The sequence below is a fragment of the Haliotis rubra genome, unplaced genomic scaffold (assembly GCF_003918875.1).
Source record: "Haliotis rubra isolate DU_JTF1 unplaced genomic scaffold, ASM391887v1 Scf104, whole genome shotgun sequence".
NCBI lineage: Eukaryota > Metazoa > Mollusca > Gastropoda > Lepetellida > Haliotidae > Haliotis > Haliotis rubra.
Window position 1 is genome coordinate 1,803,002 of NW_025764937.1, and position 26,782 is coordinate 1,829,783.

General features: G+C 42.9%; 2 protein-coding genes across 3 annotated transcripts in view; one reads left to right on the forward strand and one right to left on the reverse strand.

Annotated features, from left to right (window-relative positions):
• Positions 1–1,394: 1,394 nt before the first annotated feature.
• LOC124274258 (neuronal acetylcholine receptor subunit alpha-7-like) lies at positions 1,395–2,685 on the forward strand. The gene has a single exon (XM_046709603.1). The coding sequence runs from the start codon at positions 1,667–1,669 to the stop codon at positions 2,624–2,626; it is 960 nt and encodes a 319-aa protein (XP_046565559.1). The 5' UTR covers positions 1,395–1,666; the 3' UTR covers positions 2,627–2,685.
• A 6,767-nt stretch (positions 2,686–9,452) lies between these two features.
• LOC124274270 (cation-dependent mannose-6-phosphate receptor-like) overlaps positions 9,453–26,782 on the reverse strand; it is a 55,290-nt gene continuing 37,960 nt past the window's right edge. For both annotated transcript variants that reach the window (XM_046709613.1, XM_046709621.1), the window contains exons 3-7: positions 19,523–19,647; positions 18,265–18,343; positions 17,011–17,090; positions 13,438–13,567; positions 9,453–12,852 (exon numbers count right to left, since the gene is read on the reverse strand). In XM_046709613.1, coding sequence (XP_046565569.1) covers positions 12,793–12,852; positions 13,438–13,567; positions 17,011–17,090; positions 18,265–18,343; positions 19,523–19,647 — 474 coding nt within the window. In that variant the 3' untranslated portion in view covers positions 9,453–12,792. The remainder of the gene's footprint in view (positions 12,853–13,437; positions 13,568–17,010; positions 17,091–18,264; positions 18,344–19,522; positions 19,648–26,782) is intronic.

Genomic DNA, 26,782 nt, shown 5'->3' on the forward strand with positions numbered 1-26,782 from the left:
AGTTACATTAGTTTCAGATATTGCGTCAGTTACAATAGTTTCAGATATTGCGTCAGTTACATCAATTTTGTTTCAGATATTGTGTCAGTTACATTAGTTTCAGATGTTATGCCAGTTACATTAGTTTCAGATATTGCGTCAGTGACATTAATTTAGTTTCAGATATTGTGTCAGTGACATTAGTTTCAGATATTATGGCCAGTTACATTAGTTTCAGATATTGTGTCAGTTACATTAGTTTCAGATATTGCGTCAGTGACATTAATTTAGCTTCAGATATTGCGTTAGTGACATTAGGTTCAGATATTGCGTCAGTTACATCAATATAGTTTCAAATATTGCGTCAGTGACATTAGTTTCAGATAATGTTCTTCACGTTGGGTGAAAGCCCACATTTAACACTTTGGTAAAACCAATAGCTACGGCATGATGCTGATAAACCTAGAAACATAATCACAGACAATCGGGGTTGGAACCAATGTCGCCTATTAGAAGGATGTCCACACAGTGAATTACCACTAATGGACCAGCCGGAACCCAGCATGAAAGGACTTTAATCGCTGTCCTCAATATTCTAGAAAGATGTATTCATATCTGTTTCGTTGTTGTGAGTTAAAGGTTTGTTGTTTAACGCCATACTCAGCAGTAGTCAAGCTATATGACGGCGGTCTGTAACTAATTGAGTCTGGACCAGACAATCCAGCGTTCAACAGATTGAACATCGATCTGTACAACTGGGACACGATGACAGGTATCAACGAAGTCACCAACCGATCCCGTTAGTCGCTTCTTACGGACAAGCATGGGTTGCTGAAGACCGGATTTTCACGGGTTATTTAAGTCAATATGTTTAACCAAATTAATGTTATACAGTCAGATACACATACCATAGAGAATGCGTGTCACGTGGTACGTCAGGAAGCGATATCCTTGATAGATGTACACACAAACCATTACAAGTATTAACATTTAATCAAAGTATTGCTGTGTTGTTAACACCCCATTAGTTCCCGTCGCTAACAGCTGGAAGCGTGCAAATGCAATTGATTACACACATTTGCCGGATTCCCAATGAAATGCAGTGAATCGAAAATTTGTGTCAGAATGTATTGCACGAGGCTATGTTGTGTATTAATTACATGACACTATGTCAATGAATAAAGCATCGCTGAATTCTAACCATAATCCCCATTAACTCTGGGTGAGACTTTGTCTGCAATCTCCAACTGCAAACAAATGTAACGATATCAACTATTATATTATCTCAGAGAAACGTTGTTGGTTTTTTTCGGTATTGCAGCTCGACAACGTCATCATTCTTGCAACACAGACACCCTGCACCGAGACGAGAGGCGCCGCAGAGTTCTACTTTACAAGGAACGTTTGTGCAGCCATGCTGGTCCTTTCCGTCTACATTCTGGTTGTTGGTTTTGTCTCTGTTGAATCAGCCAGGTATCCCACTGGTGAATCCCGCCTCTACAATGACATTATCTGGAATAACAACCCATATGAAAGGCCCATATACAACAAATCGGAAACAATTACAGTTGAATTTGACTTTCATCTACATACTGTGAGCCGATACATTGAATCTCAGCAACAACTCGTATGCACAGGCTGGTTTACCGTGACGTGGATAGATCAGTTTCTTACCTGGAATACGGAGATGTATGACGGACTTGAGTTCATCAGGCCTCCAGATAGCTACGTCTGGAAACCGGATATTGTTGTGGCCAACTCCTTCCAACAGCTTGACCGCCTCGGGGGAGATTTCGTGTCTCTGAAATTATTTTCGGATGGACGCGTTCAGTGGATGCCAGGAGACCTATTCTACCTGCACTGTGAGACGGACGTCACGGTGTATCCATTTGACAGCCTCTCGTGTTCCATTGAGGTAGTTGTCTGGTCATATTCAACCTCAGAGGTGGAGCTGAAAGCCAGGCAGTCAGAAGCTGGAACCTCCAGTTCCAACATTGGCGGTCAGTGGAAGCTGAAACCAACATCAATCACATCAAGGGAAAAGACTCTTGACAACAAGCCAATATCGCATGTGATCATAAACCTCACCCTGGATAGACGGCCTGTAAATTTTGTCTTCAACTTCATCCTCCCTGTGTTAATTCTGTCCGTCCTGGGGACGTTTGTGTTTCTAATTCCTGCAGATTCAGGAGAAAAGATATCGTTTGCCATAACAATTCCTCTGTCATATGGCGTCTACATGGGCTTCCTGACAGACATGGTGCCACAGAGCTCGCACGGTATATCAGCCTTCGTCATCTTCCTTGGACTCACGCTTACACTGTCTGCAGTATTTGTCATCGTCAGCATCTTCAGTGTCCGGTTCTGTGGGCGAAGTGACTCAAGACCCATTAGTAAAACATTACAGCGTCTCACAATTTGGATTGAAAAGGTAGATGCAGCCGGGCGGTGTAGAAGTCGTGAAAACCCTCCAACTGAGGAATTAGGGCAGTTACAGGAGCTTCCGGCCAAACCTGCTGCTCCCCCCGTCACATGGCAGCGGGTGAGCAAAGCCCTGGATCTGTGTTTCTTCTGGTTACTGTGTATCCCCTTATTTTTGGGAATCCCAGCAATATTGATTTACATTGCACTGAACTTGTACTACTAGGTGATGAGTGAGTGAGTTTAGTTTTACGCCGCACTCAGCAATATTCCAGCTATATGGCAGCGGTCTGTAAATAATCTAGTCTGGACCAGACAATCCATTCATCAACATCATGAGCATCGATCTCCTCAATTGGGACACGATGCCATATGTCAACCAAGTCAGCGAGTCTGACCACCCGATCCCGTCGCCTCTTACGACAAGCATGGGCTGCTGAAGGCCAATTCTAACCCGGATCTTCACGGGTTGCTTGGTGATGAATCATTGATATCATATGTTTAAAGCTGCTGTATCAGTACGAGTAGTAATGCTGCAATGCTCTATTTAAAAAGGCACTAGATGTTCCTTTGATTGTTCAGGTAAACACCTTGCCTTTGCATGTGTTTGTGACGGCCGAAACCGACCTATTCTATTATGGGAGCTTTTATCACTTTTATTGAAAAGGTCTGATTATATGAAGCATTTTGGTGAATAAAAGTGTTGCAGTTTATAATTATTGAGTTTGAAAAATATCAAATAATCAAACTCAGATATGACGCAGCCAAACCTGTGACTTAAAGAGCAAATATTGACTTCAGCAATACATCTGGCAGATCACACGTTAGGCTCCAGGAATGGTCGTCAGAGAGGCGGACTATTCAGAGAATGAACTTGGGTATGAAGAGTAAATGCTCTAAACATCACTGAACCGGGCCTACGGGTAATGACGTCATTGACCAACGGGAGACGCTGTTATTAATGATGTATAATACACGCAGGTAATGTTGTTTGCCCCATACCCAAAGGATTCAGTGAGTTAAGCATGATGGATATTTTTTTTTTTTGATGGCTGACAAATGGAATTTTTAATATACATCCTACAGTGAAATTGTCTTGACACCCGACTTCACCCTACATCATCTCAGGATACATACTGTAAATATTTACTTTACCTCATTCCTGTGTTTCATCTTAGCTGGTGGCTATGGGGAAAAACGTTAAACTGTTGCATTGTGACTCGGCATGCTTGTTCTGTAAACCGGCATTAGTGCGGGCATACACACACGTACACGACGTTCAAATCGCCCTCAATGATGAACCTACTCTCAAGAATTGGCATTCCATTACATTCATCTGCCAACATTTCCCTCAATTTTCTACTTTTTCCAGCTTCTCGGTTCATCTTTTAATTCTTACACCCCTTTAAGAGGCTCGAGAGCAGGACCTCATGAGACACGAGTAATATATTGGTCTGCGTGTCACCTTCTTCATACACAGGGACGGTGTGGTAGCCCAGTGGTTAAAGCGTTCGCCGAAGAACAGGGTTCGATTCCCCACATGGGTACAATGTGTGAAGCCCATTTTCTGGTCTCCCCCCGCCGTGATATTGCTGGAATATGGCTAAAAACGGCGTAACTAAACTAACTCACTCACATAAACGCACGACAAGTAAAGTTGACAGACACTTCCTGTCTGGCTGCAGTTGTCACTAGCAATGGTTTATAGCACTGATAGCAATGTTTGAGTTCGTGCCATCAGGACTGATAACACGACGATTGCAAGACGTAGTATTTCAATCAGTTTTTTATCTCACGCCCTGGAGGGTCCATGACAATGTAACTACTTGTTCACTACGTGTCTGGGGTAGAACAGTGATTACACCAAATTCAGGGTTCTTATCGACGGTTTGTGTATAAAGAGTAAACCCCACAATCAGCAATTGATTATTAACAGACTGCCATCATATAGCTGGAGTGACTGAGTGAGTTTGGTTTTACGTCGCTTTTAGCAATATTCCAGCAATATCACGGCGGGGGACACCAGAAACGGTCATATAGCTGGAATATTGCTGAGTGCGGCGTGAAAAAACAAACCAAACTATACCATGTTCGATTCACCAGATTGGAAGATGTTTGAATCTTATTTCCAGTATCCCCGGCCTGGATGTCGCAGATTCTCTTAAAGCGGTGTACCCATGAAGGTCCGGGCTTGAATTGATCTTCGGTAACCCATGCTTGTCGTAAGAGGCGACTAACAGGATGGGGTGGTCACTCTCGCTGACTTGGTTGACACATGTCATCGGTTCCCAATTGCGCAGATCGATGCTCATGCTGTTGATTATTTACAGACCGCCCCCATATAGCTGGAATATTGGTGAGTGTGGCGTATATCTAAATTCACTCACTCACTTAAAGTGGTGTAGAAGAACACTGGCTGACTCACTCACCCACTTATGCTAGGTGAGTGAGTGAGTATGGCTTTACGCCACTTTTAGCAATATTCCAGCAATAACACGGCGGGGGACACCAGAAATGGCCTAGGCTTCACACACTGTACCCATGTGGGGAATCGAACCCGGGTCTTCGGCGTAACGATCGGACACTTTAACCATTAGGCTACCCCACCGCCCCCTTATACTAGGTAGCATTACAACTATGGAGGCTGGACCAGGCACACCAGTGATACAGGGTGAAGAAAGTTTTAGCCTGAATGGGAATACATTGTGTGGTTGATTTCGCAGCCTTAGGAACACTAGACGTCAATATTAGCTGCTGGAGTTCCAAAACAAACACAACTGGCAACTGGAGTGTGGGAAATACAATAGTTCTAGCCAGGAGAGCGGTTTGGAATGATTTCCAGCCCATTACAACCTTCGATGTCCATGCATTATACGAGATAAAAGGATATGAATGAATAAAAAAGGACTGGCGCTCGCACAATGTTTGGTCACTGCCTGTTGACCAAACACTTTCGGCAAGAGGCATATCTCAATTGGAGTAGCTGTTTGTGAGTGAGTGAGTATGGTTTTACGCCGCTTTTTGCAATAAACCGGCAATATCAAGACGGGGGAAACCAGAAATGGGTTTTCAAACATTGTGTCAATGAGTGGATTCGATTCCGGGTCTCGACGTGACGAGCGAACGCTTTAACCACTAGGCTACCCCATCGCCCCACTAGTTTGTGGTAGGACGTGTGCAACGGGTGCGACATTTTGAAGCCTATCCTTGTAGTTTCCTAGTGAGAAGATTTTACCGAGAAAACTCTATGTTCAAAAAGTATAGTCCAGAATGGATGCCAAGCGATACCACATAGCGACATGTAACAGCTATGAAAGTGGTGGGCATCTGATGCCAAGGAAGCATGCCAAATTTGGGTCACTGGACTATTGATTTCGAAGGTAATAGGAGCCATTTTCTTAATCAATTACTTCTAAATTATCTGCCCTTGTTCACTGAGCCTAGAGCCCTCCGAATTTTGTGATATCTGGTTCCACACAATTTTGGTTTTATTACACATAAAGTTTAAACTGAATCGGGCCACTCGTTATCTAGTTAGTTTGCTATAAAAAGTAAAATATATTATTGCCGATAATTGGGCCTTTGCCTTGAGACCGTAATAATCATGGATAATAAGATAAATGTCAAGATAGGATGAGATATATGTCAAGATATGGTAAGATATATGTAAAGATAGGATGAGATATATGTCAAGATATGGTAAGATATATGTAAAGATAGGATGAGAAATATGTCAAGATAATAATAATAGTCCATTTATATTGCGCATTTATCCATGCACATTGCATGCTCAAAGCACTGACATATTACCCCTGGTCAACGAGTACAGAACACTCCATGTGGAGAATACAACCGGTCGCCTGTCAGGCGCTCAAGGTTCAAATTCAGACTACCACCGTATCATACCAGGTACCCAATTTTACTGCTGGGTGGACAGAGGCAATTTTGAACAAACTCACTTGCCTAAGCTGAGACCACATGCGTCACATGTGCTTCGTTGTGGGGCAGGACTGAAGTCCTAGAAACTGAAGCTGCCAAACACGGTCACCCATCCGAGGACTGTCCGCGACCAAGGTTGCTTAACTTCAACTGATTGTGACCTGAGCTCTACGCACAGGACCACACACCACCAAGGGTAAGATATGTCAAGATAGGATAAGATGTCAAGATAGGGTAAGATATGTCAAGATAGAGTAAGATATATGTCAAGATAGGATAAGATATATGTCAAGATACGTCAAGATTGGATAAGATATATGTCAAAGATAGGGTAAAATATATGTCAAAAAAGGGTAAGATATATGTAAAGATAGGATAAGATATATGTCAAAGATAGGTAAAATATATGTCAAGCTAGGGTAAAAATATATTTCAAGATAGCATAACATATATGTCAAAGATTGGGTAAAATATATGACAAGATAGGATAAGATATATGTTATGATAAGATAACATAGATGTGAATATAGCACGAAGGGCGTTCAGCCATGTTCTTTTTAAAGAGAACAGATTTGCAGATGAACGGAGCTTGATGGCATTCTTCCGTAGAGCAGTGCTGAACACAGTGCCCTCTGCTTCAAACAGAAAACTCATTATTGGCATCTGCTCAGACTTTCCCTATATCCTACGGATGTATGTATTGCAGCTGAGGAGCTGTGGGTTCAAAATGAAAAACACTCAATCAGTCAGAGGCAGCAAGCGCATCACTGGCAATCAGTCAGAGGCAGCAAGGACATCACTGGGTTCTGCTCATATATCCTACGTAGGTACTTACTGCAGTTGAGGAACTGGCAATCAGTCAGAGGCAGCAAGCACATCACTGGCTTCTGCTCATATATCCTATGTAGGTACTTACTGCAGTTGAGGAACTGGCAATCAGTCAGAGGCAGCAAGAACATCACTGGCTGGCTTCTATGTAGGTGCTACTGCAATTGAGGAACTGACAATATCCAGCAAGCGTAGGTACTTATTGCAGTACTTTGAGTTGAACTGGCAATCAGTCAGAGGCAGCAAGCACATCACTGGCATCTGCTCATATATCCTATGCAGGTACTTATTGCAGTTGAGGAACTGGCAATCAGTCAGAGGCAGCAAGGCACATCACTGGCTTCTGCTCATATATCCTACGTAGGTACTTACTGCAATTGAGGAACTGACAATCAGTCAGAGGCAGCAAGCACATCACTGACATCTGCTCATATATCCTATGCAGGTACTTATTGCAGTTGAGGAACTGTCAATCAGTCAGAAGCAGCAAGCACATCACTGGCTTCTGCTCATATATCCTATGTAGGTACTTACTGCAGTTGAGGAACTGGCAATCAGTCAGAGGCAGCAAGGACATCACTGGCTGGCTCATATATGCTCACGAGGTATCACTGATTTCGCTCAAATATCCTATGCAGGTACTTATTGCAGTTGAGGAACTGGCAATCAGTCAGAGGCAGCAAGCACATCACTGGCTTCTGCTCATATATCCTATGTAGGTACTTACTGCAATTGAGGAACTGACAATAGTCCTACTGGGTTCTGCTCATATATCCTATGTAGGTACTTACTGCAGTTGAGGAACTGGCAATCAGTCAGAGGCAGCAAGCACATCACTGGCTTCTGCTCATATATCCTACGTAGGTACTTACTGCAATTGAGGAACTGGCAATCAGTCAGAGGCAGCAAGCACATCACTGGCATCTGCTCATATATCCTATGCAGGTACTTATTGCAGCTGAGGAACTGGCAATCAGTCAGAGGCAGCAAGGACATCACTGGCTTCTGCTCATATATCCTACGTAGGTACTTACTGCAGTTGAGGAATCAGTCAGAGGCAGCAAGCACATCACTGGTTTCTGCTCATATATCCTACGTAGGTACTTACTGCAATTGAGGAACTGACAATCAGTCAGAGGCAGCAAGCACATCACTGACATCTTCTCATATATCCTATGCAGGTACTTATTGCAGTTGAGGAACTGTCAATCAGTCAGAAGCAGCAAGCACATCACTGACACATTATTGCAGGTACTTATTGCAGCTGAGGAACTGGCAATCAGTCAGAAGCAGCAAGCACATCACTGACATCTGCTCATATATCCTATGCAGGTACTTATTGCAGCTGAGGAACTGGCAATCAGTCAGAGGCAGCAATCACATCACTGGCATCTGCTCATATATCCTATGGAGGTATTTATTGAGGTTGAGGGGCTGTGGGTTCAAAATGAGAAACTGACATTTGTCAATGAATCAGTCAGAGGCAGCAATGTTGGGTTCTTGAACAGTGACTATCATCACCAAAATGAAGGGTACCAGCAAATCAGGACAGTCTTGCAGATGCCTCAGGGGGGTCCATATGTTTCCCCATATACACATTTTGAAAAATATACCTGAAAGGCAACTTACACAGTTCCCTTCCCATACTTCCAAACACCAGCATTTGTGGTCATAAATGTCTAACAGCTCAACCACTCAACCTCTTTCTGAAAGCTACACTTGGTATGGAATAAATACACCTGGATCCATGTCCGCTTCAGATCTCATCTAATTAATCACAGTAATAATAAAACGTGTAGTCAACACCTGACAGCAAGGTACCAGGTACTCAGAACAACAAGGACTTGTTTAGTTATAAAAGATAGGAATTTTATTTCTGTAATCTAATATGCAAATTGTTGTGTAAAGTAATATCCTAACAACCAATACATCATTCTGTAAAGAAACAAGCAACACCATTAATTTATCATAATTAGCAAACTCAATACATATAAATACACACAAAGCCTTCATGTTATGCATTATACAAACTGGGGATTCCTTGGAACATGATACTAGTGATTGAGGAGCCTCACTTCAAACATCCATGAAGAATTATCAATTTACAAGAATACATCTCTCATTGTGTGTGTGTGTGTGTGTGTGTGTGTGTGTGTGTGTGTGTGTGTGTGTGTGTGTGTGTGTGTGTGTGTGTGTGTGTGTGTGTGTGTGTCCACTGGGTTCAGGATAACACTCAAACAGGAAGGTCTAAACAATTAAGTGAAAGTAAGACTGAACAATAGTAATTAATTAACTAAGAATAGACTTTATTGCATTTATGGAAGTATGAAGTAATAACGATGTACAAAGCACTTGGTTGATGCATGCTATCATATCGGAAATGTCCATGTTGATTCTCCTGCTGCCAATCACTGGAGTCTGTTCCTGACTCAATTATTTACTGACCATTATCATATCGGGAATATTACTGAGCAGCATTAAACAACAACCAAAACAAGCATAGCCTTAATTCACTTCTTAACAAAACTTGGTGTTCTTTCTATCATTTTATATGTATCACATCTGAACTTTAGATAGACGATAGACACCAAAAGTGTAAGCTTGAAAGCCATAATGCCCTGTGGGACGATATGGATGTTATCTTCACAACTAAACTTAATCTGATGGCATGTGATAGAACTTCCATGAAATCAAAAACAGGAAATCCTACATTAGACCCATATTTGAAATGGGCAGGACAGGTCACCACAGGAAATTATACGTGTTCCAGATTTTATTACACAGTTAGAAACATCCTTCAGCTGCTGCTGCTGCTGCTGCTGCTGCTGCTACTCTACTGAAAATGTTTACTGTGTGGATGAGCTGGTTTGCTTGTAATCATATGATTATCTGACAAGGTCCCTAAAATGACAGATGCTCAGCATCAGCAGCTGTCATACACAGTTGTGGACAATCATAACTATTGGATCAGCTTGTGTAAAGAAATTTGACCCTGAACTTAGTAGGTGAGAGACGGGTTTTACGCCGCATTTAGCAATATTCCAGCAACATCACAGCAGGGACACCAAAATAGGCTTCACACATTGTACCCATGTGGTGTCTAATTTAGCCCTTAATTATGTTATATATTATCAGTTCTGTTATTTTGTGGTCATTGCTTAAATTCATGTGAGCTATACCTGACAAAAAATATCCCTACTACGTCCAGGTTATATTGCATAACTTTGTTAATGCAAGCAAGGTACACTAGTATTGTCCACATTAATTTACAAAACATTTCATCGTCCACACTTTGTAAACATTTTGGTTCAGGCTGACAGTCAGAGTAAGGACTAAACAAAGGCATGGACATTTGCTTTGGGAAGACAAAGTTTTCAAGATATGTTCCAGAAACGAATCTTGCATGGACAGAGTATCCGTATCTACTTTAATACCACTTGTAAAATATGCTGCCATGATGAAAACGCCAATAGCCATTTTGCAGATTGGGTCAGTATACATGAGGATAAACATCCACTTCAGATCTAATAGCCAAAACTTAGTATCTCCTAGTGGGCAGACAGTTTCATGATTAAACACATGTGGACCCACATCTTCTTCAGATCTAAGAGTAAAAAATTAACATCTTCTAGTGGGAAGAGAGTTTCATGAATTAAACACATGTGGATCCACATCTACTTCAGATCTAATAGCCAAAACTTAGTATCTCCTAAAGGGCAGACAGTTTTATGAATTAAATACATGTGGATCCACATCTACTTCAGAACTAAGAGTTAAAACTTAGTATCTCCTTGTGGGCAGACAGTTTCATGAATTAAATACATGTGGATCCACATCTACTTCAGATCCACATCTACTTCAGAACTAAGAGTTAAAACTTAGTATCTCCTTGTGGGCAGACAGTTTCATGAATTAAATACATGTGGATCCACATCTACTTCAGATCTAATAGCCTAAACGTAGTATCTCCTAAAGGGCAGACAGTTATATGAATTAAATACATGTGGATCCACATCTACTTCAGATCTAAGAGCCAAAACTAAGTATCTCCTTGTGGGCAAACGCAGTGGTGCCATGTGGATCCTTATCTACAAATCAGACAACCATGACCTTTTATATGTTCACAGACCTTGGCAGGAATTAAATACACATGGATTCACATCTAATATAAGAAAATCTACATCTGACACATAATTCAAAACAATATAATCTGATAAAACATCCAAAAGCAGGCTGGAAATATATCATCACTGAAACATCTACTTCAGATCTATCCAATATATACTATATATCATTCAACATAAACTAATCTGACGAACCTATACAAAAGAAGGTTGGAAATATATTATGAATGGGACAATTCTAGTAGAACAGTTTATTGAGTGTTTCAGAATCTTCCTCATCAAACACACACATACACTGCCCATACACCTATATCCCCCAGTGGAGTATCACCAGCTGCAATGTCACATGACTGTGCACTCATATCCCCTCCATTACCTCTAGTCAACGTGTTTAGTTTGACGTCGCTTTGGCAATATTCCTGCAATATCATGGCGGGGTACACCAGAAATGGGCTTTACACATTGTACCTATGTGGGGCATCTAACATGGGTCTTCAGTGTGACGAGTGAACGCTTTAACCACTAGGCTACCCCAACCCCTATCTCTACCTACTAAGCCACATGATTGTGTACCTATTCATCTATCCCAGAGTCAATGCTCAAAGAGATCATAGAAAACTTCTGTTATTAGAATTTTCTTTGAGTGGCATCTAAAATTAAATGCCTCCCACTGCTATGCTACAACACTGTGCACCCATATAGTCTGCCTCCCACTGCTTACCACACCACTGTGCACCATATCCTCTCCCCTATCTGACTGGCCACTGCTCTAAGAGATCATAGAAAACTTCTGTTATTAGAATTTTCTTTGAGTGGCATCTAAAATTAAATGCCTCCCACTGCTATGCTACACCACTGTGCACCATATCCCCTCCCCTACCCGACTGGCCACTGCTCTAAGAGATCATGGAAAACTTCTGTTATTAGAATTTGAGTGATGCAGGCAGCATACACATTTAACTGAAGTGAGGAGCTCACAAACCAGCACCATAACCATTCAAACCAAAGACAAAGGTTTCTTGCTTGATAAGGGGACATAACTCAGTGAAGCATAAGTATGGATCCCCTGTGCCCACAACTGGATCCCCTGTGCCCACAACTGGATCCCCTGTGCCCACAACAACTGCATGACCTGTTTCCAAGACAAGTGGGTCACCTAATCCCTGAGTTTGATACTCTCTGTGGATGACATTACACCTCTTACTTCCACAGACTGCCAAAAAGGAACAGATGAAGAATGTCATGTTGAAGAAATCACTGCATGTAGTTATTCAAAACATCACATGAACACAAAAATACTTCTCAATGAGCTATATCACACAAAGTTCCATTTATCCCTGATAAATATAAAAAGCCATTCTGGAATATTTTTAGAAAATGATATATGCATAAATAACACTGATTGCACACATGAGTTTTTGATTTTATGAATTAAACGCCACATAGAACGGTGAAATATGAATTCCTTGCACACACAAAAAACAAAAACGTGGAGTGCCAATCAAATCTTCTCATATGTTGCTTCAGTCTTGAATCCTCGGAATGTGAAATACACTCCTTCCTGCAATATAGAGCAGAAAAGAATGGGTGAATTGGGTTGAATGCCACCACAAACAGCAGTTCCAGGGATTTATTCAAAATTCTAAACTAAGTGCCAAAGCCACCCTGGCAGGAAAATAATTCTTCTGCTGAAACTTTGCATGAACGGTACCAACAAGAAAATGCATTGTTCTTGAATATTCGGAGTCAGTGAGTTTGGTTCTAAACCGCTTTTAGCAATATTCCAGCAATATCACAGCAGGGGACACCAGAAATGGGCTTCACACATTGTACCCATGTGGGCAATCGAACCCGGGTGTGCGCTTTAACCACTAGGCTACCCCACCGCCCCTTGAATATTCTGGGGATGGTGGGGTAGCCTAGTTGTTAAAGTGTTAGTTCATCATGCTGAAGATCCGGGCTTGATTCCATACATGAGCACAGTGTGTGAAGCTCATTTCAGGTGTCCCCCTCCGTGATATTGCTGGAATATTGTTAAAAGCAGCACAAAGCAATACTCACTCACTCACTGAATATTCTGTTTGGGGGACTGTAGTGAAGTATATCAGTTTAGATGTTGTGCCACTACCATGTGGTTCAATCTTACCCGTATATAGGAAGGCAAGGCAGCCCAAAATTCGACGTAGTTCGGAACCATTTCTGTTCCCTCAGCTTTTCGGACAAACTTCAGGAACAAGATTCCTGCTATCAAATACACCAACAGGAACACAAAGAATCTGTAAAACAAAGGAGAAATAATCATCTTAATGACCTTGAGCTTGTTGCCTGACAACAGTCTATGACGTTACCTGAACAGGTTTCTTTGTTTGCTGTTTAATACCACATGTAGCAGTATCAGTGCGACATACATAATATGACTGTGAACAGAATTCCTCCAATTCTTCACTTTTGCAGAAAACATATTTATTTTTTCTGTACGTTGTTTATTTTATTGATTTTATGTTGGCACTCAAATTTGTATTGCTAGTTTGGTATATTTGTATCCGTACCAGCATACCATACCAGGGTACCAGTGTAACTAACTGTGCACTAGACCAACATCCCAGACCAGCATACCATACCAGGGTACCACTGTAACCAACCGTACACTAGACCAACATCCCAGACCAGCATACCACACCAGGGTACCAGTGTAACCAACTGTACACTAGACCAACATCCCAGACCAGCATACCACACCAGGGTACCAGTGTAACCAACTGTACACTAGACCAACATCCCAGACCAGCATACCATACCAGGGTAACCAGTACACTAGTAACCAACTGTACACTAGACCAACATCCCAGACCAGCATACCATACCAGGGTACCACTGTAACCAACTGTACACTAGACCAACATCCCAGACCAGCATACCACACCAGGGTACCACTGTAACCAACTGTACACTAGACCAACATCCCAGACCAGCATACTACACCAGGGTACCACTGTACACACCAACTGTACACTAGACCAACATCCCATACCACCATACCACACCAGGGTACCAGTGTAACCAACTGTACACTAGACCAACATCCAGGGTACCACTGTAGACCAGCATACCATACCAGGGTACCAGTGTAACCAACTGTACACTAGACCAACATCCCAGACCAGCATACCACACCAGGGTACCAGTGTAACCAACTGTACACTAGACCAACATCCCAGACCAGCATACCACACCAGGGTACCAGTGTAACCAACTGTACACTAGACCAACATCCCAGACCAGCATACCACACCAGGGTACCACTGTAACCAACTGTACACTAGACTAAATCCCATCACCACATACCAGTGTAACCAGGGTACCATACCAGTAACACTAGACCAACATCCCAGACCAGCATACACCAGGGTACCACAGTGTACTGTACACTAGTAACATACCATACCACTGTACAATTTTTCGGATATCTGAACCGAGGACCATATGGAAAAGACAGACAAACAAACGAACATAATAAGCCTCAGACCATTGACACAAATAACAAATACTGTAAAGACCAGAGGTTTTATTTTCGCGCTTTTGAAGACCACACCAGGAATCATACTTAACTGTCGCTGTAATGGATTTACCACATCGCATCAATTAGCCTCAAGATTAACTCAGTGTCACCTTGCTAATTAAGGGCAGTTAATCCTCTCAACCTTCAAAGAATGCCACTGCACGCAAGGCCACTCGGTAAAATGCGCTGTGTAAACATACTGACAGGTGCTCAGCCATCCAGATATACGAGAAAAATGCATATGATTTAGCAATTGGTATGTGAAAATGACCATCCGTTACGGAAACCGGATTTCGGTTAAGTGAGTAGTTTTACACGCTAGAATTGCTTTTAATGAACCGGATATCTGAGGTTCGATAAACGGGCAGCATACCACACCAGGGTACCACTGTAACCAACTGTACACTAGACCAACATCCCAGACCAGCATACCACACCAGGGTACCACTGTAACCAACTGTACACTAGACCAACATCACCAGGCACTTTACACTAGACCAACATCCCACACCCAACTGTACACTAGACCATCATTTAATGTCAATCTCAAAGGCATTTTCGAAGCTCTCTTCCATAGTTATTAAGTGCCAATCTCAACTACCTTATCTTAGCTAAGAGGGACTACAACTCTGTGCAAGCCACTAGGCTAGGCACTTTGTTTTTCCCTGAGTTAATCTGTGGCATATTATTTCAACTCCCCATCTGAGTTAATGTGGTTTTCCAAGGTACCCATTCACAGCTGGGTAGACTGGGACACATAGTCACAGTATTTTGTCCAAGTTTACTGCACGTTGCTGTACCCGCAACTGGGTGTTTGCACGTGTTCATGTGGCCACCATCTGGTCATTTACCCAGGAATGATGGGTTCTTCAAGTGCACAGGGTTGTGTACTCTACACTAGGGGTTGTGACAGCACTGAAACAGTCTGCACACAAAGTTGACTTCAAGGTTTTTACACTCGGTCACAGGTGGGCTCGATCCCGACACCTCAAGCTTACTGGATTACTAGCCATGGCGATTTAGACAGCGCGCCCACCACGACCCCTATTTCCATGGCAAGACTACACTTGGGGAATCTGTGTTAAATCAGATTCAGAGCAGCCTATGACGCCAGTACACAATACAAGATAATGATGGTTCTGAGACTAAATGATCAGCAGAGGAACATTTCTTTAAGGACACAGAATTTCTTTAGATGATGACATCTGCATCTATTGTAATAAAGAAGTTGTCTATCCATAAAAAGTTTAAAATTGTTCTTCTTCATCATACCAGCTTCTAAATGTTTTGGGTTTCTTGGGGGGTTAGGGGGGGTTATTTGCAGATTTTTATTCAAAGTACAGATGACATGTCACACATAATCAGTAGAGGGTTGACAGTTGTATGCTTTTAGCACCTTCAAGTACAAAAACAAAGAATATGTATACTTGAGTAATGATACTAACATTAGAGTCTACACATCTGTGTACATATATGTATATTGAAGTACAATCTTTGCTTACAATCAGAAATGTTGGATTTTGGCTTTATCAAAGGCTTATATTATATCAGACAAACAAAGTATGCAAAGAAGACCAAAATTTTGTAAATTTATCATATGAACACGTTGTGAAGGCAATACATTTTGAGGCATAATAGTATTGGCTGCAAGTTCTAGAAATATATTTTTGACCTGTTCAAAGGATCATTTCTCTTTTCCTTTCATCCAAAGAGTATAATTTGTGGTAAAGTTTAATTCTTATTCCAGCATCAGATATCAGCCATTCTTCAATTTTCCTCCACAACCTATTTATCAAATAACAGTCCCAAAATAGGTGCAAAACAGTTTCATTAGAAGTATTACAATAGCTACACAATGATGAGTCACTGACTTTTATATTATGTAAGTAAGTTAATAACTTTCATTTTGAACCATTCTGTACTCTGTGTACATCTAAATGGTATAATATTGAAGGTTCTCAAATCTGATTCATCAATGTTAGATTCAAGAGCTCCTAAATGTTACACAAAGAAGCTAAATGATCAGCCGTTCAGGCTCATGACTTGGTTGAGAGTCATTGTATCCACGTTGCATGAACTGGTGGTCATGAGATCAACCACTGGTTTGTCAGGGACATAGTCAGCTATTCACAGGCCAATCCATATTGCAGAAATACTCACATAATTACAAGCACAGATCCTGTACTGAGGCCCCCGGACTGCCCTCCAATACACATGTGTTGCGTGTACAACCTAAAGTGCTGAAATTGACACAAAAGACACTTTACAATCTGTTCCTTCGAAACTGAATGGAAAACATCTGATAATGCGTAGGTTAAAATATTTAGTCTGTCAGTATTTTAGGTCTGTTGGTTTGTTTGTTGTTTAACGCCGCACTCAGCAGTATTCCATCTATATGGCGGTGGTCTGCAAACAATCGGGTCTGGACCAGACAATCAAGTGATCAACAGCATGAGCATTGATCTACGCAATTGCAATACAATGACATGTGTCAACCAAGTCAGCTAGTCTGACCACCCGATTCCGCTAGTCGCCTCTTATGACAAGCATGGGTTACTGAATACCAATTCTAACCCGGATCTTCAAGGGTCCAGTGGTTTAAAAGTAGGCGAGAGACCTTGTCTCGAATAAATCTGCCTTATTCCATGTTTGTTTCTTCCTTTGTAATACTAAACCCTGGAGAAATGGGCAGCAATAAGATGACAGAGGACACCATAATTGGTCGCTCACACTACACCTGTCATTACATTAGGAGAGTGGTTGAAATATCGTTCACTTTCCAAGAAACATTGTAGTCTAGTTTCAGATCAATAACATTTATCATCCAAAACTGTGTTCCACAGGAGATATCGCTTGTGTGAGATCAAACGATATCTCCTAGGAGATATCGTTTTGACAGTAGATTTTGTACAATGCCCTGACAATGCTATGACGTCATGTACTTGATGACGTCACAATGCTATGACATCGCTGCACTGCAAGTCTAATGGCAGTACCATCTTCAGAGATGTACATTTTTCATTGAAAATTAATGAAGAGTGATTTTGGATGATAAATAGAATCTCACCCTCGTGTCTTCTGATATCAAATATATCAACACTCGTTGATAAAAGTACTTTTATCAACTCATGTTGATATAATTGATATCAGAAGACACTTGGGTGAGATTCTCTATATACCTTGTGAACACGTAATTTAGATACATAGAATATCAGCATACAAACATGAGAGAGAAACAAAGCAAATAACATCACATGTTCCAGCATACCTTATCATGCATATAGAGGGATGCAACTCTGCACAAAGAGTTAACTCAGATGACTGGGCCAAACATGCCTCCATCAATGACAAGGTCTGAACAATATCACAGTAAAGATCATCAGCCACACTATTGTGGCAAAGATGTATACTTACATAAGTACCTGTTGGCTCCTCATTATCAAAGACCAGTTCATCCGTATTTTGCTTGCACAATAACTTGATGTTTGAAATTCTGGAAACACAAGAATACAGACACATTACAAACCAATAGTATTCAAATGAAATTCAAATGAGTTTTACATAAGATATAGTTCATCTGGTATGGAAGGTTATGAAATTGTTCCCACTGGAACATCTTTAACATTTGTTGAGTAGTATACTTGAACAAACAAATGATATTCAGTCGTGCAAACAACAAACAAACACAGAGGATACTAAACGACCTTCCGTGTAATACCATTTTTATTAAACGAGTTAACGATTTGGTATCAAACCATCGAGAGCGAGTTTGATACTAAATCTTTCACGAGTTTCATAAAGATTGTATTTCACGGAAGCGAGTTCAGTATTCTGTTTATTACTCTCCAACATAAATTGATAGAAACTGCTTACAGTGTGATGACACTGAGCTTTCCGCGAGTCAAGCAAGGCCTAATGCCATTGTGACAGAGGTATTAGCATTGTGACTTCATAACTGTGAACCATTAAGACGTCATACGTCTAGTGGTATTACACTAGTATAATATTACCGTGAAAATATTACACTGCAGTATCTTCCACAGGCGAATAATAAACTGGTGTTCCACCGTCTTCATTAACACAATAGGTAAAGACAATATCGAAAAACAACGAGGAGAGTTCTATGGATATACAACTTCTTTATTATTAATATGAGCGACGTTTCGGTGTAGCTACTAACACCATTTTTAAGCAAAGCGATCATTTGTCAGTTTACTGTAATAGGCATCCAAGGGATAGCATAATTTCTGGTTGTTTCTATGTGTCATTATATGTTTTAGCTTGCCTGAAACACCCTGTCTACAGGACGAGTGGAAACATTATTTCACTATTTGAAATAGATTTGAAAAAAGATTCATACAGATTACAATCTAAACTCCAAATATACAAATGAGCACATTTCTAATGTCATGTTTCCCGAGCTAAGCTAGATAATCGTTATAAATGGACCAATGTGCATACATAATTCAGTACCAATCCCGTCAATATGGTCTTTCCAAAAACGTGATCATGAGGGTCTATGGGGAACGGCATCTGACAGCTCATAAACTGTGATGAAGCTAAACATATTAGCAACGGTACACTGGCTAGTTACGACAACACGCTACCAACTACCTGATCCAATTAGTTGCCCCTTACGACCAGCAAACATTCACATATAAAACATTCCCACCTCATGAGAGCACCATCAGCGTGTTTATAGGTCAAGACCAAGGTGCCAAGGTCAGGGTCACCAGTGAAGGCTGCTGTACTGTCATCCCCATTGTCATAGTCAACTCCACCTTGTTCTTGAATGACCTGTGTTAAGACAGAAAAAGTATTAAGATGGGTCACTTACCAGAGTGAGGGTTGAGGTCAATACTCAACTCAAGGTTGCTGCTCTGTCATCCATAATAGACACCCATCTTGTCATGGTATATCCTGAGTCTTGTAGGCATAATAATAAAACACTATCATCTATCATAAGTACAGTAAGAATTCCTGTTATTCAAATTTAATTTTTCGTATTTGATGTCATCAGTTATCCTGATATATACACCTTGCACTTTATCCATTTAGAATAGGCGAAGTGAAATCAGGATTGAAGCCGAGCTCAAGATCGCTGCACATATGTAGTGTTTGTTTGTTTGTTGTTTAAAGCAGACACAGCAAAACAAAATCATGCAAGTTTTATCGTTTTGGAAACTAATGATTCAATTTGAAATCATGATATTCAAAAATACTGATGCTATAGTGATGGCTAATTGAGAAACCATGCCACAGACTAACATGGATAAGAAACACATATTCAGGACTCGATTTAGTGCTTTGTTACTTGCACTGGTGCAACCCAATATTGCAAAGTGCAATCTAGTTATTAGTCTAACTTGCACCAGGTGCAAGTCAGTTTTTGAGAATTATCTAACATTACAAACATGGTTGTGTTAGCTCATTTGTCTTCTAAACTTTGAATAATTCAATACCATATTTCTTTCATTACTTATTGCAACAAAAGCAGTGCAGCAAGAATTTGGCTGGTGCATTTAGGTTTTTATCTTAGGTTGCACCTGGTGCATGTAGGTTACCATCTCTTAAACTGAGCACTGCATAATGCTGACTCTCAGCAAGCCAGTCTTTTTTTTATCTCCTACTCCTAGGCAGCAGGCAGGGAATGAGTGAGTGAATCAAGTTTTACGCCGCTTTTAGCAATATTCCAGCAATATCATGGCTGGGGACACTAAAATGTAATTTTCTGAATAAAATTGATATTTTATACTTATCCTGACTCATGCTTAATTGCTTGTCTCCTTCCTCTTGCGAACTTAGTGGAACACTTGTATCTCCTATTGAAGCTCCCTTCAATAAAAAAGAGACGTAAAATCACCACTCACCAAGAGTTATCTGTCTGGCCGTTTTGGCGGGAAAGCGGCGCCACCGGACTCCCATGCTTCACTCTCTCCGAATTATGAGCCCGACACTTGAATTTACAGGGAAATCCAAAGTGTCTAGCGGGGAGGTTGGGAGGGCTTACCTCATGAGTCAGGATAAGTATAAAATATCAATTTTATTCAGAAAATTACATATTTTTCCTTATCCTGACTCATGCTTAATTGCTTGTAGAATGTGAGGGTTTTGGTGGTGGGTCAAGCCACTTCTGGATTCCAATTTGGTGATTTACGTCTTACATACCCCCCTATGGGAACTTCCTGGTAGCACTTCTTTTACAGCTAGGCTCTGCTGCTGCTGTAACCCTTCACTTCCAGCTTTCTCTGATGGGGGGACCACAATTGTTAACTTTTGGTCCTTGCTTCTGTTAACATTTTATGTGGATTTTGCAACTCCATCTCTTGATGCGAGCACCAAGTGGAGAAGCGACCCTTTCCTGTACGAGTATGTCCTTACAAGTACTGGGTCATATCACTTATGCTAGTCTGTCCTAGACGTGCATATAGACTCTAAAGCTGAACTCTCCTGAGTGTAGGCTTTTGCAAGTCATGTGATAAAAAGGGCGAGACTCCGTCTCAGCGCCTTTGTGGGACTGTCAATTGTAGTGCTACAACAAGTGGGCCGAAATGGTGAATGCCAGAGACGTCCTCGGTGACGATGTCCCTCAGGTAGTGGTTGTCAAACAGCATGTCCCATTTCCAGAAGCAGTCCTCCATTATCGTCCTGAAAGAGCAATTCCCATGTAGAGCGAGTGTTGACGCCAGAGCTCTAACTTCATGTGGGTTGGAGGCTCTTGGAGGATCAAGTTCTGCTGCTTTGTAGGCCCGTAGGATGACAGTTCTGATCCAGATTGATATCTTAGTGCGGAAGACCTCCGTCTGTGTCGCTGTCGATATCGGGACGAAAAGACACTTGAATTTCCGTCTCCTTGACCTAGATCTTGTAGGTAGACTTGCAATGCTCTCACTGGGCACAAGGATAGGTCCTGCGTATCCTGTGGTCCAAGGACTGATGATAGTGTTGGGACGTGGAACTGTCTGTCTGGATGACCTGGCAGTTGATTCTTGCTATGAAGTCCTATCTCAGTCCCATATGCACGATGTTTTGATTTCCATCAAATCATGTTCTCTCGAAGTCCAGAGCATGGATTTCCGACATCCTTGCTGCTGTTGCCAAAGTTATCAAGAACAGCGTCTTCTGCGTCTAGAACTCGAATGATGTTCTCTGTAATGGTTCGTAGATGTCACTAGTGAGATGTTGTAGAACTACGTTGAGGTCCCACGCCGGAGCTTTAAATCTCTGTTGTTGGTCCTCCAATTAAAAGGGTGTAGTAAGGCCAGTAACTCTGGTACTTTCATCAGTTGCACTCGTCCTCATGGCGATAACTGAGCTCAATGCCGCTAGGTATGTTGAGAGTGTTGACCCTTTTAACCGCTTTGTTTGTCTAGGTGACAAAGGTAGTCCGCCACTTGAGGATGTGTCACTTTCATGGCTGTGAAGCCGGTCCTCGAAGCGTATGTCTCGAAGTGTCGCCACTTGTCGTCGTACAAGTTGCGTGTAGACTTGCGTAAAGCTAGTGTGACTGCTTTCGCTGCCCTGGCGGAATATCCTCTCTTGTTCAAGCATGCCTTGATACAGTCCACACGTGTAGTCGGAACACCTCTGGGTTGCCGTGCGCCTGCTTTGTGTGAGGATGTACTAGTAGATTCGTCCAATCTGGTAGTTGCAGTTGAGGCAGTCCTAGGTCTTGTATGACAATAGGGAACCATATTCTCGCTGGCCAGTAAGGCGCGCCTCAAGTAGTTGTAGGTGTCTCGTCTGATTTTCTGCAACACCCTTGGTATTAGAGCTGGTGGTGGAAACGCGTAAGCGTTTAGTCCTTGCCAGGAGATGCTTAGCGTGTCCGTTGCCCATGCCCGTGGATCTAGTATTGGCGAGACGAATGTTATCAGTTGACCCTTGTGGCGAAGAGGTCTATTAAAGGTGCTCCCATCTCTCGTATGATCTGTTTGAAGATCTCTGGATGTAGCATCCAGTCTGTCCTGCGTTGGACAGGATAGTGCATCTGCTATCACATTCTTGGCTCTTAGAATGTGGCATGCTCTGATGTGGACATTCAGGTTGACTGTTATGCTGGCCAGTGGAAAGCAGAGGTCCAGAAGGTTCGCCGACCATGTTGATCCTTCTGTGGATGTAGAACGCCACTGAGGAGGTGATTGTATGTACTGTCAGATGAACATTCTTCAAAATGCTGGTCCAGTGGAGTATGGCGTTTATCACTGCTTTCATTCCCAGCATGTGGAAGTGCAGATCTTCTCTGCTATGGTCTATATCCCAGCTGACACATTGTTTTCGAGGTGTGCTCCCCAATCTTGGAGAGATGCGTCCACATAGAGATGCGTCTTATACTCCGGCTCTGCTAAATAGGTGCGACTGCGACCCTCCGATCTCTGAGTCCACCATATTAGATATGGATTTAATCTGTCCGGGAGTCCGAAGGGGTCCGGATCGTCGAGTTGTACATTCACGAAGACCTGTAGTGGGTGTAGTGGTAGACTCCCTCTGCGTGTCATGTCTTGTGCTGACGTGAGAAGAACCAACAGACTCTGCCACCGTAGTAATAACGAGAGAGTAGTGCTTGAGATACAAGGACTTGTATCTATATCCTCACGATCTTGAAACCCTTGCCATGTCCGTATGGGGAAATGAAGCGATGTCCAGCTCCGTGACTGCCATCGGTGTGAAGTCTATATAAAGTCGTGTGGCTGCCGTCACCCAAAGCCTGTACAACGTATGTTGCTGCAATTCGTCTGATGAATCGTCTGCAATGATGACAGGGAAGGTCTCTAACCTCGTGAAGACAGCCAAATCAATGAGGGTCCCGCTAACTGGACTGTAATTGAGGCCTTCCTCTCTCGCTGACAGGTTGTTGTCACTTGTAACCCACTTCTTGACCTGTGAACTACGGCCGACCTCTGCGCAGGGCGTTGTCTCTCGTGGTCCAATCAAAATAAAGCATTTTGATTCCTTTGGCTTGCCGCGCTGTGACGTCACCGGTGTAGCAGGAAAAAAGGTCCTTGTAGAATCTAGTGCCGCCGTTGACATCTGATCACCTCTCAGTCTTGTCCGTAGCCTTCCGGAGTTACACGAGTGGCCACGTGTATCGAGGGTTGAATGGTAAACGCGCGAAATATTTCGCCGCGTAATACCGATGTAGGTAGGCTGTTTTCCTGGCTGCTGTGACTGTTACTTCAGTCCTGAAGATAATGTCGTCGCCCTTTATACAGATGATCAGCTGAAATCGTCACATTGTCAGTGCTGCTCTTGTAGACTGCATACAGCCATCTCAATGAAGCGTCGTAATTGTAGAATTAATGCTGAACTTTGTTGGAAATTCTACTCAGGGAATCGTTGACGAGTATGTAGTTACCTAGCCTTAGAAAGGCTGCTATTGAACCACGCCAGTGAGAATATCTGCAGATTTGTACGGAAGTGAAGATCTCTAAATGGCCATGAGTCTTCTAAAGTAGATATATCAATCTATGTGAATCCCGTCCTGGATTCAGTCTGAAGAGCCGTCCGGTGATGAATTCGGACAAGAGTACCCCTCTTGAACTTTATTACATGCCCTTTAGTCTGTGTGCCTACGAAGATCTTTCCCTTCTAGGGTGATGCTAGGTCCAGTCGCCCTCGTGTCCTTGTTGAATAACCTTGAAGATCTGCGTAGCGATCTGCGTGGTGGTCGGCGTGGTGTGTCTGTATGGCGCCTTGCGTGTAAGTAATCCTCTCGTAGTCCGGGATTGCCTTCCTGGCAATATATTCCGAAATGGTGATTCCTGTGATGATCTGCGCGCAAGTTGTAGACGACATGTAGCGTTCTGTTGAGAAGCTAAGTACTGCGACGTCTCTGCGTTGTAGATGGCCTGCGCGAATGCCTTCGCGCAGGCTTGTTGACGGCATTTAGCGTTCAGTAGAGAGACTAAGTACTGCGATGTCTCTGCTTCGCTGGGGATCTGCGTGGAGACCTGCGTGGAGACCTTCATGGAGACCTGCGCGGAGTCCTGCGTGTAGATCGGTTTGGAGAGGAGCCCGGTGAACTGCGTCTGTAAGGCGACCTGCGTGGAGGTGAGCGTCTCTTGGTTCGCGAATGCCTCGGTGAATCCCTCGACGATCTATGCGATGTTGAAGATGTCTTTGAGGCTGTGTCCGAAGTCCTTCGCACGTGCCTTCGCGAATGCTGATCAGCTCATTCGGCAACTGGTGGTAGGCGTGGGATAGGCGTGTCATCCTTCGTGCAGGCTGGTTGACGTCCGGAAGCGTAGATCTGTTCCCGGTCGTCACGTAGCTGGAATGCCTCTCTGAAGCATCGTCTGCGTTGGAACCTTCGCGAAGGTCCGGGTCCGTTCTGCGGGCTGGTTGTTGATCATGCGATGCCCTTTCCAGTGTGAAGCGCCTCTCCATCATCTCCAGGATCTGCTGTGAGAACTGCTGCATGAAGTCTCCCGGGTTGAATGTCTGCGGTGAGAGATGAGCTGCCCACTCCGCATTGGTAGCGATATAGCCCAGGGATCGCTCATCTGCCGTCAGTGTAGATACCTCGGACTGCGTAGACAACTGCGCTGACGTTACCGTTGCTGAGGCCCGCTTCTACCGGTGATGTATCTCGGGGATGATGAGCGGCGGCTCATCATAGAGTCCTCGTTCCGTCATCGGGACAATCTCGGCCGAGAAAGTCCTTCTAGTCTGCTCAGACATCCCCGTAGAGTTGGTCGTCATCTTAGGGGTGTGTAGCCTTCTCTGGGTAGAGGATGGCTTCTTTTCTTATTAAATGGCTCTGGCGATGATTGTAGAGCTGCCCTCTGGCGCTGATAGCAATATGGTCCAGGGATCGCGCCATCTGCCGCCCTCAGACTGCGTGCTGTATCTCTGGGATGATCAGCAGCGGCTCATCATGAAGTCATCTCACTTCCATCGGACCGATGTCGCCGAAGGTCCCTGTAGTCTCGCGCAGAAGTCCCCGAGAGCTGCTAGCGCCTTAGGGTGTGAGGCTTCATTCTGCGTAGAGGATGGCTTCTTCTTCTACATCTGGCGCGTTGAGGGTTGTCGATGTAGAAGCCAACTTCTTCAAGTAATGGCGGACAACATCCCACGCCCATCCTCCGAGGACATCTCCGGCAGGTCACTGGATGGTAGTAAGTCGCCTGACAGCAGTAGACAGCTTCGTGAGGGACTCCAGCCAGTTTATCCATGACTTGTAAAGTCACCTGGATTGTCGGTAAATACGTCTAAGTACAGAGAAAATTATTTATTAAATTGAATCCTGTTAAATGCTGATAAAGATTACATCGATAGCTGGAAGTACATGTTTTTGTGTAGCTAGGGCACAGTCAATGCGGGTTTGCAGCAGCGAACCTAAACCTACAACGAAAATAGGTTTTCATGAAATGTAAACAACTGAACAAACACGGACAAACCGTGAATAAACAGTGCAAAATACGAATAAGTTTTAACCCATATTGTTGTAAGAAACTTCCTACACCTCTATAAAAGTAAAATAGAGGGCAATAACTAAGTAATAAAAGGAGATAGTGCCGTATAGGAGACACAGGCGCTCTCCCAACCGCTCACTAGGGCGAAGAAGGAGAGAGTGAAGCATGGGAGTACGGTGGTGCCGCTTTCCCGCCAAAACGGCCAGACAGATAACTCTTGGTGAGTGGTGATTTTACGTCTCTTTTTTATTGAAGGGAGCTTCAATAGGAGATACAAGTGTTCCACTAAGTTCGCAAGAGGAAGGAGTCAAGCAATTAAGCATGAGTCAGGATAAGGAAAAATAATGGGCTTCACACATTGTACCCATGTGGAGAATCGAACCCGGGTCTTCGGCGTGGTGAGCTAACGCTTTAACCATTTGGCTACCCCACCACCCCAGCAGGCAGGGAAACAACGAGTACCATGTGGTAATGTCGTTTGTGACATAGTAGCCTACTGCTGTTTGAGAGAGCTTCTC